The sequence below is a fragment of the Chelonia mydas genome, chromosome 10 (genome assembly GCF_015237465.2).
Source record: "Chelonia mydas isolate rCheMyd1 chromosome 10, rCheMyd1.pri.v2, whole genome shotgun sequence".
Taxonomy (NCBI): domain Eukaryota; kingdom Metazoa; phylum Chordata; order Testudines; family Cheloniidae; genus Chelonia; species Chelonia mydas.
Window position 1 is genome coordinate 43,024,084 of NC_051250.2, and position 16,320 is coordinate 43,040,403.

Genomic DNA, 16,320 nt, shown 5'->3' on the forward strand with positions numbered 1-16,320 from the left:
TAGTCCAACCCTCTGTTCAAAGCAGGACCAATCCCCAACTAAATCATCCCAGCCAGGGCTTTGTCAAGCCTGACCTTAAAAATCTCTAAGGAAGGAGATTCTACCACCTTTCTAGGTAACCCATTCCAGTGCTTCACCACTTTCCTAGTGAAAAAGTTTTTCCTAAACCTCCCCCACTGCAACTTGAGACCATTACTCCTTGTTCTGTCATCTACTATCGCTGAGAACAGTCTAGAGCCATCCTCTTTGGAACCTCCTTTCAGGTAGTTGAAAGCAGCTATCAAATCCCCCCTTGTTCTTAACCACTTATATTTGGTATGATAGACAAGTATACTAAGCATTAACAGCTTGATTTTTCAGACGAGTTGCAGCTACCATTGATGTCAGCACCACTGAAAAATCAGACACTACACTTTTTTTCCCCCTGTACTGATTTTTATTATATATGAGAAAGTCAAAGGCTTTTTTCTTTTTTACATTAGAAATATCAGAAATGTAAAGTCTGTTTTTTGGGGGTTTTGCGAGAGAATTGTTGGCAGTCTCATGCGTATTCTGAGTTGTCTTAAAACTTGACTGGAAGGGTAGAGGTTTGGAATCGGAGGCTTCCCCCCCCAACTTTTTGTATGATATTTGTACAAAGTATGTGTTGATGAAAATAACCTTTATTCACCGTTTAAAACACTTTCCACCTCAATCAGGTTTCACATTCTTAGTACTTGTTTTGTCACTCTTATACTATCTTGAAAACTATCCAGTGGTTCAATCATCCAGGATATAAAAAAAAGTGTATTTCTAATATAAAAACAAGAAAAATTCAGGTCTTCGTTATACAGGATGTAAAGCAGCAAAAGAGAGCAAAAATAACTTTTCTGCGTCTTACCTTTTGAAGCACCTTTAAATAACCTGCACCATTACTTCTGATTTTGCACTCTCAGATCACAAGATATGGATATCTCAATATCAAATTTTTGGGCAGAATTGTGTAGCTAGACTGCTAAATCCTATAACTTGGAACCACAATTAAAGGCAGGGACAAATCAGAGGCGTCCTTTTAAAATTAGGCCTATGTATGTAAGATGGACATCACTGAACCAGATTAGATTTAGACTAGCAATGTCCATAGAAAATTAAAAATCATACAGTGAGGGTTCATTGCTTACTGTGGGGGTGAGAGGAATCTTCACCAACCTAGTTTGTTATAGCCAGAAAAGTGCTTGAAGTAATAAAACTTCCTTTAAGAAGGTTCTGCTCAACACAAAAAGTGATGTTACCAGTACTTAAGTCTGAAGGCTAGTGGGTTGTAGAGGAAACTAAGGCTTTTCAGCTGGGGTAGTGCAGGGTGTAGCCGTGCTGGAGGGGTTACATTCTTTCTGTGGAGAAATCCTGTTCATGGATATCTTCCCTCAGGCACTGGGGGTGGAGACTAGAGGACTGGAAAGGTAGTTGTTCGAAGCAGGGACAATTACATTTAAGTCATTTGCGTGCAAGTTTGGCAATGAGAGCTTTCCATTCTGCCCTCTTCCGTGTGATATAAGGAGGAGTGAGGAGCTGCAGCACTGGTTCCTGCTGTCCCCTAAAATATCCCTGACACAGAGCCTCTGTGTTACAGATCACATACATTCCGCAGTCATAGCTGTTCTGCTGTGCAGGGGCCTTCTCCTCTACGAAGGCCACTTTGCCTCCTCTTTTTCCCAGAAATGCCTCCAGCTTGCCTGCCACCAGCTTGGCATGGGCAGAGTTGCTCTTACTGTGGGAGTCATAATGAGCAAAGCAGTTTTTGTCCCGGAAGTAAACCAAGAGGCTCCAATGGGTGCCCCCAGCAGCCTGGTTGGAGTTATCATTGATGGCCAGGAACACAACCTCCTTGTGCGGGAGGCCCAGCGGCTTCAGGAACATGGCTACTTCCTCCTGGCTGGTGGCACACTTGATGAACTGAGCCACTTCAGGGCTGACAAAGCATACTTGTTCGGAAAAGTCTTGGAACTGGTCACTAGAAAAGTACTCAAAGGCAAACCCAATGATGTGGTCATTAAGCCAGCTGGGGGGATCCAGCAAGGAAACATCCGACTGCCTCAGCAAACTGTCCACATAACTCAGAACAACAGGGTCCATTCTGCACAGGCAGGGGCCACAGCACTCCAAGAAAGGTCAAAAGCTAAGATAAACCAAAGGGGATAAGATAAGTTACTATGCAAATAGGCTGCACCTTTTATACTGTGAAGAAGCAACTATATCTGACATTGAGTCGTGAAAACTAAGGGATTTTCCCCACCTGTAATTAAGGAACAAGGGTTAAACAATCTATCACATTTCAAGAAATGTAAAAAGGGAGAGAGAAGGGTGGTTTGCAAGTACATTCCCCCTACCCAGTGATGTGTGGTGGAGACTGCATGGGGCCTCCTGGATCCCCAGGCTAATGCTAGAAACTGCATTGCTGTGTTCTCAATAATACATTGGAGAGGAAAGATGGTTCAATGGTTGGAATGTTAGTCTGGGCTGGGGGGGATGTGGGTTCAATTCCTGCTTTGCCACAAGGACTCTGTGTAATCTTGGGCAAATCACTTGGTCGCTCTCTACCTCACCTGTAAAATGAGGATAAACAGTAATTCTCTACCTCCCAGGGCTGTTGTGAGAATAAACACATTCAAGATCATGAGGTGATTGGACACTATGGTGATGGGACCAGATAGGTACCTAAGATAGACAGATGGATGCATGGCTCATCATATCAGAAGAACCACTTGATCCACACAAAAATGCTGGTCTTCCAGCATGATGGAAAGGCAGCTGCCTATAACGGTAGGAATACACTAAAGAAAAACAAGATTACTAACATGATAAAACTCCCCCACATGAAAGCACTCCTTAGGACCCAATTTAGCAACTTTGTTAACTTCTTGGACTGTGTAAATCTATATCAAGTATGTATGTGCATTAACCCCAGCTGAAATCCTCGCTTGACAAACTTCTGCTCAAAGAGAAAGGATTTAGTAGTTATACTGTTTACTGGCCTCCTGACTAATCATAAGGAAGAGGTGTTGCAAAAAAAATTAAGGATGGTTGCTCTAAAGAGTGGCCTAACTCAACAGTTAGCTCATGTTGAGATTCTTCTCTGGACAGTTCTAGGTATCTATTTACCCCTCCTTGCTTCAGCAGGCAAATAAAAACAACTGAATAACCCTACACTGCCCCCAAATACCTGACCTAAAAAGATATTCAGGTCCCAAATGAAGATTTTATTTAAAAAAAATGGAATTCAACAGCTGTTTGGGGATTTAAATTTCCCCCTGTAATGTTGGAAACCTAAACACAAAAGCATTGTGTACATGTATGTATTCTCACCATGGGGTGAATCACAACTCAGCAGGTAGTTATGACCACCCCACCCTTCCCTTATTGCAAAATAGGAAGGAGATTCTGGGTTAGTCCTGGTACAGAAAAAGATTGAGAACCTCTGGGTTAGAGCATAAGAGCTGAGGTGTGAAACTGGCTAACAAAGGTGAAATTGACCAATCTAATGTCCAAGGTAAGTGAAATGCACATTAGTTAGATAGTATACTTAATAAAAATGAAGTCAGACTTTAAAATCAGATTTTTAAAACTCTGTATTTTTAAAAATATTTTTAAAAAAGTATCAAACACAAGGACGGAAAATAGCTAGTTAATAGTAAATAGCAGCACTGGCTGCACTTTCAAGCCCAGATTAGGATTTGCCCAGTAGAAGATTCCCCATGCTGAGGGAAATTGTTCAGTTGTATGGGGCTGACAGTGACTTCTATGCCTCTGTATTTCCTCCCCTGGCCCAAGCATCTCTATGCCTGGTGATCCTCAACTGCTAAAACATGCTGGAGTCCACAGGCTGCTCTGAAGCTGCTCTACTTAATGCTGGGTACTAGGCTGACAGATTGATGGCCCCAGAATCAGGGAATTGTAAAGGTGACTTTAAATCTCTTTTGCCCCCACATGCTCCTGAGCCATGCCACGTGCAGCATGGAAGCAAGCCAGGATCTGGCCCTATACTTCCAATGTGCTGTGCAAAAATTAAAACAGGTTTCAGAGTAGCAGCCGTGTTACTCTGTATTCGCAAAAAGAAAAGGAGGACTTGTGGCACCTTAGAGACTAACAAATTTATTTGAGCATAAACTTTCGTGAGCTAAATTTGTTAGTCTCAAAAATTAATAAGTGTCACTTTAGTATGAGTCACTGTAACCAAGGCAACACCTATCCATTATGATAGAAAACAGCTCGAGCATGGTTTGTTTACACATTAGGAAGGAATGGATTTGGACTCTTCCTCATGGCAACAAAACAAGCCTTTCCTAGGCTAGATACATGTAAATTAAGATAAGCCTAAAATTAACCCATCAAATCTTGGCAGGGTCCCTTTAACATGTGACTTTGCCAAAGAAAGCTTGTTAAATAGAATAACAATGACATGCATGTTAAATGTGTAATATACCGGAAGGAAGATCCAAGGTAACCTGCATGAAACAGGTTGGATGTGTAATATACAGGAAGGAAGGCCCAAGGTGAAATATCTTACCTTTAAAAGCTCATAACTACTAATGTGCCACTGACAGCTCCAACACAGGCCAAATAGAAATAGTCATTAAAAAGGAAAGGGAGCAGCCATTATTATTTCTACTGAGCCAGACACAATGGTATCTGGGACCATTTCACATGTTAGTTTGGACTCAGATCCATTATTTCCAAATGTAAGGAGCAAGTACAATGGAACAACCTGGAGCTTAGGACAGTAAAGAAAACATGGAGAATGCATTAAGTCTCCAAGACTCCCAAACTCTCACTTAGCTGAAATTCTGGATAAACAGGTATATACCTCGCAATACAGTCTAAAAGTGGGCAGTCTTGGGCCAGTCTCCTAATGAGAAACTTCTCAGATGCGTGCTTCATCTTCTTCCAGAGACATGCAGATTAGAACAGCAAACTTGCCAATCAAGCCTTGCAAGGATTAATGGTTGCATGATGAAGCTTGCATTCTGAACTTTGTTCTTTTTCCTCCCAGTGAAACTTGGCTTTCCTTTTTTTTTTTTTTTTTTAAAGTAAATAATTTGGTGGCTTCCCACAAGCACTCTCTCTTCCTGATTATAATGAACAACACTTAATTGCTACTAGCTACTACTTTTAATTTTATTGCCATCTGGAGCTGCTTGTAAGAGCTGCATGAAGACTCACCAGATGTATTGCAGAGCTTAAAGGAGAACACTTCACAGACTCACATTCATTCCAGAGCCACTCAGCATAAGTGGTACATACTGCACCACAAATAGTAGAGCCAGTTTGGAAAGTGCAGCTTTTCCTCTGTGAAACAGAACTTTCCAATTTTCCAAAACTTTCCAAACTTTCCAAAACTAAAGATGAACTCTGTGTGAAGTTTGGATCTGGATTCAAACTTCTTCAAGTCCAAGTCACAAAATTCCAATCAGAACTTCCCCTATATATATGGGGAGTCTTTTTGAACTTTCAGTTACAGATCTGACTTACTCTTTGTAGAGAATCTCTAGCACATCTCATCCAAAACCCCTAATATTTTAGAAGAAATACCGATTGGCTACAACGAGGACTACAGTAGTTATCAAGATTATGAACAAGAGTAATGCTCTTTGTTTTTTTGTGAAGTAGCTGGCTGAACTTGTGAAAGCAAAATATACTTCTTTGCCTCCCTGCTGGATAAAGGAACTGGGTATTGGTTTTGAAACAACGGCAGATGGGCATGCCTTCTTTCTGAGTGGAAGTTGAAGATCCAGAGTATTTGGGGACAGAGGAAAGTAATTTAAATAGAAATTTGACTTTTATATTAGTACGTGGGTTTATTCTATCAAGTCCCACTTCTGAAGTTGTCCAGATGGTTCAGTAATTTAAAAGGTTACTATGGTACCTTGCATTAAGATGACTGAATTACCACATTAATATGCTATGTTCTTTTTTTCTGTCACATCTCAGTTATTGCAATCTAAGTGCTACTAATAAGTAAAAAAACTAAGACAGAAGTGTGATTCTTAAGTTGATGGTGTCCCTTTGAAGCCAAAATTTAGGGTGGTGGTGATGTTTTACTAACATTTTGCAAAACCTGAATTATTTTCATGAAACATAAATGAAGACTTTTTAAAGTTGTGAACACAAACTGTGCCACACTGTGCTAGTGCATGAGAACCAGGAAATGAAACTGACTAGAAACTGACACAGAAAAAGTGAAAGTTTGTTTTTATCATCTAACCTGAGCAAAAAAGAACAAATGGTGAAGAGTGAATCAGATTTTGTTACACTTCTGTTTTAATAATATGTTAAGAACATATGGACAGAATATTTTAAAATATGTTGTTTATTGTGCCCCTTTAGCAAATCTACAAAATTTGGAGAAAGCCCAAAAAGCCAGCGGAGGAAGATATTATCCAAACATTAGATATAGAAACACTGAGGAACAGAGATGGTAAATGATTTGTCCCAGGTCGTATAGGAAGTCTTTGGCAGAGATGGGAATCTAAACCCTCCTCTCAGCCCCACATTTTAACCACAGTGCCATCCTTCTAAATGATGTAGTTTTTGATAGCGTGTCAGTGCTTTTTCATAGATTCCAGGCCCAGAAGAGACCACTGAGGGTCATCTACACTTCAGTACAAAACTTATGGCACTAAGCCCTGGTCTACACTGGAGGATGGGGGAGGAAATCGATCTAAGTTACCCAACTTCAGCTACGTGAATAACATAGCTGAAGTCGACGTACTTAGATCAACTTACCATGCTGTCTTCACCGCGGTGAGTAGACTGCTGCTGCTCCCCCGTCGACTCCACCTGCGCCTGTCGCGGAGCTGGAGTACAGGAGTCAATGGGAGAACGCTCAGGGATCGATTCATCGCGTCTAGACTAGACGTGATAAATCGATCCTGGCTGGATCGATCGCTGCCCACCTATCTGACATGTAGTGAAGACACACCCTAAGTCTCAGAGCTGAGGTCAACTGACTGGAGCTCATAGGGCTCAGACTGTGGGGCTAAAAATAGCAGTGTAGACACTACGGCCTGGACTGGAGCCTGGGCTCTAAGACCTACTCCCCTCACAGGATTTAAGAGGCCAAGCTCCAGCCCACGTCTGAATAACTACATTGCCATTTTTAACCCTGCTGCCTAAGTCCCACAAGGGCTAGCTATAGCCATGCCACAGGTCTTTTTATTGCAGTTTAGTTGTACCCTGTGATCATTTAGTTCAGGGGTGGGCAAACTTTTTGGCCCGAGGGCCACATCTGGGTATGGAAACTGTATGGTGAGTCATGAATGCTCATGAAATTGGGGGTTGGGGTGTGGGAGGAGGTGAGGGTTCTGGCTGGGAGTATGGGCTCTGGGGTGGGGCCAGAAATGAATTCAGGGTGCAGGAAGTGGTGGTGTGAGGGATCCAGCTGGGGGTGTGAGCTTGGGGGTGGAGCTGGGGATGCAGGAGAATGCTCCGGGCTGGGACCGAGGAGTGTGGAGGGGGGATTAGGGCGGTGGCAGGGGGTTGGGTGCAGGCTCTGGCCGGTGCTTACTTCAAGCAGCTCCTGGAAGCAGCAGCATGTCCCCCCCATAGAATCATAGAGTTGGAAGGGACCTCAGGAGGTCATCTAGTCCAACCCCCTGCTCAAAGCAGGACCAATCCCCAATTTTTGCCCCATATCCCTAAATGGCCCCCTCAAGGATTGAACTCACAACCCTGGGTTTAGCAGGCCAAAGCTCAAATCACTGAGCTATCCCTCCCCCTCTCCATCTCCTATACAGAGGCGTGGACAGGAAGCTACGCTGTGCACTCCCCCATCCATGGGCACCACCCCTGCAGCTCCTATTGGCCGCAGTTCCTGGCCAATGGGAGCTGCGGGAGTGGCACTTAGGGTGGGGACAATGGGCAGAGCCCCCCTGGCTGCCCCAACGTGTAGGAGCCTGAGGGTGGACATGCTGCTGCTTCCGGGAACTGCACGGAGTGGGGCAAGCCCTGGACCCTGCTCCCCAGCAGGAGCTCAAGTGCCGGATTAAAATGTCTGAAAGGCTGGAAGCGGCCCCTGGGCCGTAGTTTGCCCACCCCGATCTAGTCTGACCTCCTATATGACTCAGGCCAGAAGACTTCCCCAAAATAATTCCTAGATCAGATTTTTTAGAAAATCGTCCAATCTTGATTTAAAATGGAGATTCCACCACATTGTTCCAGTGGTTAATTTATCTGTTAAAAATGTGCCTTATTTCCCATCTTAATTTGTCTAGCTTCATCTTTCAGCTATTGGATTGTGTTATACCTTTCTCTGCTAGACTGAGGAGCTCATTATTAACATTTGTTTACCATAAGTACTTATGGTCTATAATCAAGTCACCCCTCAACCTTCTCTTTATGCTAGATAGACTCAAGGAGCTCAACCTATCACTATAAGGCGTGTGATTAGAGGATTAGAAAGCATTCTCGTGGCTCTTCTATGAACCCTCTCCAATCTGTCAACATCATTCTTGAACTGTAGGCACCAGAACTGGACAGTATTCCAGCAGCAGTCACACAAGTGCTTTACAGAAGTAAAGTAACCTCTCTACTCCTACTAAACATTTCCTTGTTTATGCATCCAAGAATTGCATTCTCTCTTTTGGGCATAGCATCACACTGGGCTCTCATGTTCAACTGACTATCCACCATGACCCCCAAATCAAAGTCACTGCTTCCCTGGATGGAGTCCCCTAGCCTGTAAGTATGGCCTACATTCTTGTTCCTTGATGTATACACATTAAAATGCATATTGTTTGCCTGTGTCTGGTTTACCAGGCAATCCAGATCTCTCTGTATCAGTGACCTGTCTTCATTAATTATCACTCCCCCCAATTTCTGTGTCACCTGCAAACTTACAGGACCAAAAACAAATCCCTGCAGGATTTCACCAGAGGAACACATCCATTCAATGATGATTCCTCATTTACAATTACATTTGATAAAATGGATTAAAAACTAGCTAACTGATGTAATTGTAATGTGTCATGTTCACTTGAGATCTCTTTCTGATTTTTTTAAATCTAAATGTCATGCACTACCAAGTCAAAGTCTAATTTTCAGTGGTATTGAAATCTGATGGGATATTGATTTCTACTTTGTCATTGATTGTCCTGGACTACTAGCATGACTAACACCAAACTGTTGTTTGCAGAACACTGTTAATTTAATCTACATCTTCATATATGTCAGAGCTGCCTACTATGTTCTATTATTCAATTCCAGCACAATAAAACATCCTTCCAAAGTTATGAAAACTTACCAGCCCAGGCACGAGGTTTACTCACCCTCCCCTTACAAGAAGTATGATTATTATTTACCAAAAACTAATAACTAACTTGTCAATTAAAGGTTATGCACTGAAGGCTAAGTCGAATGTTGCAGGGCTTGAGTTAGGTTCTAGATGGTAGAAGTTGTGAGAACTGTTAAAATTTTTCTCATGCCTACATTCAGAAAAGACCGCATCCACAGACAATGCCTAAGCCTTCCAGTTTGTTATCAAAGCTCAGAGATCAGCCCGCTCCAGCTGCAAGATGGAATAGCATTTTTGGTATTTACATATCAATTAAGCAAGCCTTAGAATTCTACTTTGCTTCAAAAGCTTATATGGCAATAAAAAGCCTTTGAACTTAAATAAAATTTACACAGGCTAGGACTGCAGCCATGGGCTTATATTTGACTCAAGGGTGGGGGGCAGGGAGAAAGATGTGAGATCAGCGGAGTACAGCAATCTGATCTGGTGGAGATGAAGCTTTGGGAACAGAAGGGGAAAAAATCACTTCAGATAAAATAAGAATCTGGAACTTAAGTATAAAAATCAGAAAGCAAAGTGGATCACTATTCACTTATTTTTCAAGCAGCATTTATTCAACAGGCCTAAATCAAGAACATACTTAAAACCAAAGTGTGCATCTTCCTCCTGAAAAAAAATACCATTCCGTATGGTGGAATTCAGTCATAAGAATTGCTTTGGGCACTATGTTGTCTGATCTTTTAAAAATAGTAACCACTGTAACCGATATGATAACATAGCTATCAGGTGACATAGCTGATCTCAGTGTTTTTAGATGGTATACTCTGAGCATTTACAAATGTAGTTATATAATATTAGACAATAAGAGACTGTCACAGGATTGCTGTACCTCTCTGGCTGGGTATGCTGCTATGCCTCAGTTTCCCTTCTTTTGAAGAATCAAATGCCACACAATTGGTGTTTTAAATATGTCTCCTCTTCTGAGGTCTGAAGGCCATTTAGCTCTTCACCCTTGTGTGTGGGGTCCCCAAATCCTTTCTGGCCCTCTTCCTGGGGCTTCATAGATAAACTTGTATCACAGCTTTGCTATGCCTCCCTAATAAGGCTTCAAAATAATCTTGTTTCTGCCCCAACTCCCTCTATAACAGGAGCTCTATTGATCCATCCCTCCTGTGAGGTGGCAGATTCCTGTTCACTTCTCCTTGTCAGGCAGAGGAGGGGCTTAAGCCTGGGGTCTACCACATGCATCCCCACCTGAATGCTCGAAGTTTAACCACTGCGCTAAAGATGATAAAACAGCTGCTCCTCCTCTCCCACCCAGCTGTTTTGTGGAGTTAAGTGTTGGGCTGCATAAGCGGCTTGTGTGGCCTTATCACAAGGCAGGTGTGGTCACAAGCTGCCTATATCCCCCTGGCTGGTAATTCACCAGCAGATAGGGGCCAAACCCTAAGAGAATGGGGTTCCTCACACTCCCCTCGCCCTACATCTCCTACGAGCTAACGTGGGCAGGTCCCCCTTTGAACTGAAAGAACCCGAAGCTGTAGACTGCGGGCGGGTCATGATGCAAAGCCCACGGGGAAGGCTCAGGCAGGACACACAGGGGTGTGGCAGGGCTAGCTAGTTTATGGGGTAACGGAGACGGGGGTGCTTCTCGCTCGAAGATGCTCCTGGGGGGACAGAAACACGCGCGGTCTGTCCAAGGCAGGCAGCTCTCCCCGCGGGGTGCAGCAGGCACCGGCCCCTCCTGCCCGCGCGGCCCGCACAAGCGCTTCTCCGCGAGGCAGCGTGGGGAACCCGCCCCGGCTCAGACGCTGCGGTGGTGAGCAGTGTGCAGACCCGAGGGGATGACGGGGGCTCCAGCAGGAGGGCGGGCTTTACCTCCTGAAGACAATGTGTGGCGCTCGAACCCCCGGTGAGGAGCCAGAGCGGGCCCGACCCACGCCAGGGGGGAACCCTCCCCACACCGCCGCGCCTCACCTGCCACCTCATAGCTCGGGCACCAGCTAACCGAAACAGTCCCCCGCCAGCCGGCCCCTGTCAATTTGGTTGCTAATAACAGCCGCAAAGGTAGAAAAAACACTGTCGTAAACCGGCATCGCGATGTACAACGCCCGCAGTGTGGACACGGGAAGGAGGGGTCAAACTGGCCCCGCCCCCAAAGGGTGCTAATTAGCATAGGGCTCAAAACGAGGTAACGAAAGCGACGCATTAAGCTACTGCGCAGGCGCAGAAAGAGAGCGCGGAAGCCGCAGATGGCTAGAGAGGAGCGTGACTGAAGAGCGGGACCTGAGCTGGTAGGGGGCGTGTTCTCTCGAGGCTCTGGGGGAGTGTCGGATCCAGTGGCCTCAGGGGAGTGTCGGGGGTGCGGCCGGGGGCGTGTCTGAGCAGCGTGGCCGCGCGGGCTGGGCGCGGGTCCGCGCATCTGCCGGGAACGCGCGCGGTGTGTATCGCGCGCAGGCCAGTTGGGCAGTGCGAGACGCGCAGTATCTGTGCGAGCCAGGGCGGGCGGGAGCCGGTGGCGGAGGAGCCGGGAGAGCGACCTCCCTGCCAGTGTCTCCGAGCGAGCGGCTAGGGCAGCGGGGAACTGCCCGCTCGGCGGGGTGTGAGCTGAGGGATGCGCCGCGTCCCCGACACCCAGGTGAGAGATCGGCCACCGCTGAGGGGACCTAAGAAACCTTCCCCCCCCCACATCCCGCGCGGGGCACGCCCCGCCATTGCCCCCCCTGGGGCCCGCCCAGCTTTCTCTTTCCTGCGTCCCTGGCGGGGGGCAGCCCCGCCCCTGCATCCCCCCCGGGCGGGGGAGGACAGCCCCACCATGCCCCCTCCCCCGCCCCTGCATCCCCCCCGAGTGGGGGAGGACAGCCCCACCATACCCCCGCCCCCGCATCCCCCCCTGGTGGGGGAGGACAGCCCCGCCATGCCCCCTCCCCCGGGTGGGGGAGTACAGCTGCGCTGCCGTCCCCTCGTCCCTGTGTCCCCCCGGGTGCGGGGGTATACCCCTGACACTGCCGTTCCTTTCGTCCCGTCCCTGCATCCCCCAATGGGAGCGGGGAACCTGATCTACCACTGCGCCCCCTGTCTCTTTCTCCCTTAGGCGGGTTTTTCAGCTTCTGTGTTCCTCCTCTCTTCAGTCCTCTTTTATAATATCGACCACTGCCACACCGATAAGTGTAGTGTCTTTAGCTGCACCCTTGATGTTGCTGGGTCTCTTGCATGCATGCCTTGTGACTCCCCCAGACAGAGCAGACCAGTCTTTATTGGGGTGGGGTGAATAAGACTATGCATTTCAGAAGGGTGTGTGTTTTCTTTGCTCCCTTCTCCCCCACCCCATTGTCCTGTGTTGGTGCCATTGGCAGCTTTTATTAGGGGAGGGGTATGTTGGGGCCCAGGGCCTCTGATGGGGAAGGGAGTGTAAGATGCCTGAAAATAGTGAACTGGGCGCAGAGGCCAAGATTTTTGAAGTTGGGTGTCTAAAGTTAGACACCTAAATCAATATTTAGCTAAATAAATACTTTAGAAATAGGTACCTAAATAAATGTGCTGATTTTCAGAGGTTCTGAGTACCCTCACCTTCTGCTAACTGCAAAGCTTTCCATTGAAGACAGTGAAATTTGCAGGTGCTCAGCACCTGTAAAACATCTGCCGTTTATATAGGTGCAAATTTGCATCTTGTGTTAGGTATCTGTAGTGCTTGGTTTTGTGAGCACTAAATTGCTTTGTATTAAGTTTTTCTTAATGTATCTTTTCATTTGGTTATTGTTACAAAAGGTCATATGGCCTTGTAAAGCAAAACACTCAGCGTTGTGGCACCATATGCACTATAAAATCCACCATATTAGACACCTGGTTACAACATTTTGATCTTCCAACACGGTTAATACAAGGTTTGGGCTTGCAACCTAGCTAAGACTGACAGATATTTTAACTGTTCCCAAATTGTGCTACAGCTTTGGACAAATCATACCTCTGTAAGAGGATGATAATGCTGCTGCTCAGTTGTGAATCTGTGATGAAAAGAGCAAAATTAAAGAGCGAAGGGGGGAAGCTGTTTTCAACTGGTAATCTATAGAAGAGGTCTCATTGTTTTTCCATATGTCTTTTATTAGAGTTGGATAGATTTCTTGTTGCATTAAGGATTTTCTCAAAACATTTGGTTTCTTTTATTATCATTTTATACTGGATAGGAAATAAGGTAAGTTCCTTTTTGAAATGTCAGAATAGTAGCAGGGTTTGTTGTAATACCTAAACACCTATGATTCATGGTCAGTGTTTTGGTGATATATTTGTTTGTGTTGATGTTCATTCTCTCTGTGTTGCTCAAAGGGGAAAGTGGAGAAGACTGCAGCGTAGACTACTATCTATTAGCAAGTTAGCAACATTAGTGTCGTCAGTACAAGGCTTGGAAATCACTCCAGGCAATAAATGCTTCAAATGATATTCCAAATGGTTATTAAAGGATGCAGTATCCTGATTAATTTTTCATAGGAATACTTTAAACTATTGCATAGTTTGCATAATATACAGTGGACAATATGTTACCTCTTTAGATTTATAATCAATTATTTTATTTTGAGTCTTCATTGAGCGTTGTAGTTTTTGTGTAGCAAGCTTATGTGATGTTTAAGGTAAAATGACTATGCAGACTGTAAAATAAGCTATCTTTTTGCCTTTAATGCCTTATCAAAATATTAGTCTTCTCACCCATAATTAAGGGTGGGAGGAGGATTCAGTGTTTGTCTTTTTTTTTCTGACTTAACATTAGTGTTTACATAATGTATTTTCATTAGGGCATGGTTAGTATAGAGGTGTTCTGTGATTTAAACTTTTTTTAAAAGAGTAAATAGAGGTGTAAAATGTAGATTTGTGAATAGAATGTATTCTCAATGAAAAAACAGTCGAGGACTTTTCAACACTAGTGTTGGTTTTTTTTGGTTTTTTTTAAAGGTGTGTGTTGAGTTAGGAGAATTTCCCATGATTGAAAACACTAATAGGAAAAAAGAAAAGAGTACTTGTGGCACCTTAGAGACTAACAAATTTATTTGAGCATAAGCTTTCGTGAGCTACAGCTCACTTCACTTCACTGCCACTCAGATGGGCACAGTGGTGCGACACATGCAGGCTGCTCTTTGGCCACCTGTACCCTACAGCATCCTTTGCTTGAGGGAACATGGCTCCTTCCACACCACCTACCCTACCAGCCTTCAAGAATCACCAGCTGAAGGCTGTAGTGGAAATGGTGGTTATGTTTCCCCCTGGCCCTTCAGGCATCGCACAATCAGCCTCATGTGCTGGAACAGGCACCAAGGCTCCTTAGCGAGATGCAGACCAACTCTCAGCCGCCCCAAACCCTTTGCTCACCGTCACGCACGGTAGAGCAATAGCGAGCAGCGGTGCTGTCTAAAGAAACCCCCCACGCAGCGCTTGAATGGGAGCTCCTATTCCTAGAGTGTTTATGAAGGGGTGGGAGTCCCCAGCAGAGTTCTCCATCCCTGGAATCAATGCACCTCCCACCACCCAAAAAGGCTAAGCAGCTTGCAAGGTTATCAGTGGTTGGGCTCCTCCAGCCAGCCCCCAGCCCAACCGTATCTCCATCCACCGATATGGAAACACTCAAGTCTCTGCCCATGCTCCTTCCTCTAAAACAAGGAAGGCATCCGATGAAGTGGGCTATAGCTCACGAAAGCTTATGCTCAAATAAATGTGTTAGTCTCTAAGGTGCCACAAGTCCTCCTTTTGTTTTTGAGAATACAGACTAACACAGCTGCTACTCTGAAACTAATAGGAAAGCTAGCATAGACAAGGAATGAGGTGAATGTTGGTATTGTAAATACTGTGTCAGATCTGTTTTGGATAGGGTTCGATAAGATATTAAACACTGTTGCCTGTGGGGAGTCTTGTCCTAGGGTAGGGGTTCTCAAACTGGGGGTCAGGACCCCTCAGGGGGTCATGAGGTTATTACATGGGGGTCGCGAGCTGTCATCCTCCACCCCAAACCCCGCTTTGCCTCCAGCATTTATAATGGTGTTAAATATATAAAAAAAGTGTTTTTAATTTCTCACTCAGAGGCTTGCTGTGTGAAAGGGGTCACCAGTACAAAAGTTTGAGAACCACTGTCCTATGGTTTCCAGTGTTGCTGCCACCAGTAGATCTGTATAATAACAGCAATGGGGGAAATTTTTGTAAAACTTCTAGCATAGACATAGCTCTGGTGCCAAACTTCGATAATACGTATTGTGATGGCCTTTGCTGCTATTCATTTTAATTATTTAGCAATTGCAATAAAAATAGACTGTAATGCTAATAAATAAGAGCTGCATGTAAACCTCTTTTAGCCTCTAATTTAGATGAAATATCCTGATTTTCAATAAATGCAATATTCTTAATGTACAGTACTTAACTTCTAGCATGAAAGATACCTTAATACTTCACCAGAGTTTTGAGTACTGTTCTTCTAGGTTAAAAAAAGCTATTCTTTTCATTATTCTGGCACGGGGTAGGCAACCTGTGGCACACATGCCAAAGGCGGCATGCCAGCTGATTTTCAGTGGCACTCACACTGCCTGGGTCCTGGCCACCAGACCGGGGGGCTCTGCATTTTAATTTAATTTTAAATGAAGCTTCTTAAACATTTTAAAAACCTTATTTACTTTACATACAACAATAGTTTAGTTGTATATTAAAGACTTATAGAAAGAGACCTTCTAAAAACTTGAAAATTATTACTGGCGCGCAAAACCTTAAATTAGAGTGAATAAATGGTGTGCTGAGTCTTCACTTCTGAAAGGTTGCTGACCCCGTTCTAGAATTTTTCTTGTGTGTAGAAAAATGTCTGCTTTGCTTTAGGAAAAAAAGAATCCCCAAACAGGATTTGCTGTAGTGTCAGTCTAACTTAAGTGATATAGAGGAGTTTTTACAGTATCTAGCTGTCCTTGTCCTTTTATTGTTGGAACGGGCTTGCTTATGAATATTTTGGCAGCCCTCTTTTCATATAGTTACATTTCATACCCTGAGGTCATGTTGAGACTAGTAATTTAGAATAAGACCACAAGTAATCA

The 16,320-nt window shown here is 44.6% G+C and overlaps 2 protein-coding genes across 18 annotated transcripts in view; one reads left to right on the top strand and one right to left on the bottom strand.

Annotated features, from left to right (window-relative positions):
* Positions 1-413: 413 nt before the first annotated feature.
* SENP8 (SUMO peptidase family member, NEDD8 specific) lies at positions 414-11,401 on the bottom strand. 3 transcript variants are annotated; one of them, XM_043524492.1, is made up of 3 exons: positions 11,243-11,399; positions 10,155-10,321; positions 414-2,155 (listed from the first exon to the last, which is right to left on the bottom strand). In XM_043524492.1, exon 3 carries the CDS (start codon positions 2,110-2,112, stop codon positions 1,474-1,476), a length of 639 nt encoding a protein of 212 aa, XP_043380427.1. In that variant the 5' UTR covers positions 2,113-2,155; positions 10,155-10,321; positions 11,243-11,399; the 3' UTR covers positions 414-1,473. The 3 variants fall into 3 exon arrangements, with proteins under 3 accessions (XP_043380427.1, XP_027674683.1, XP_037767120.1); XM_027818882.2 differs by lacking the exon at positions 10,155-10,321 and having other exon boundaries at positions 11,243-11,401; XM_037911192.2 differs by lacking the exon at positions 10,155-10,321 and having other exon boundaries at positions 11,144-11,388.
* Positions 11,402-11,454: 53 nt separating this feature from the next.
* Positions 11,455-16,320, top strand: part of MYO9A (myosin IXA) — a 457,919-nt gene continuing 453,053 nt past the window's right edge. For 6 of the 15 annotated variants that reach the window (XM_043524473.1, XM_043524485.1, XM_043524478.1 and 3 more), the window contains exon 1: positions 11,455-11,559. The gene's annotated coding sequence lies outside the window, so the exon portion shown is untranslated. Of the gene's footprint in view, positions 11,560-11,675; positions 11,904-16,320 lie in introns of those variants that run through there. The other 9 variants (XM_043524486.1, XM_043524475.1, XM_043524476.1 and 6 more) reach the window with 5 other exon arrangements.

Bases quoted from the DNA above. Each gene is read 5' to 3' on its own strand.
- SENP8 (XM_027818882.2), bottom strand. From the start codon at position 2,112: ATGGACCCTGTTGTTCTGAGTTATGTGGACAGTTTGCTGAGGCAGTCG.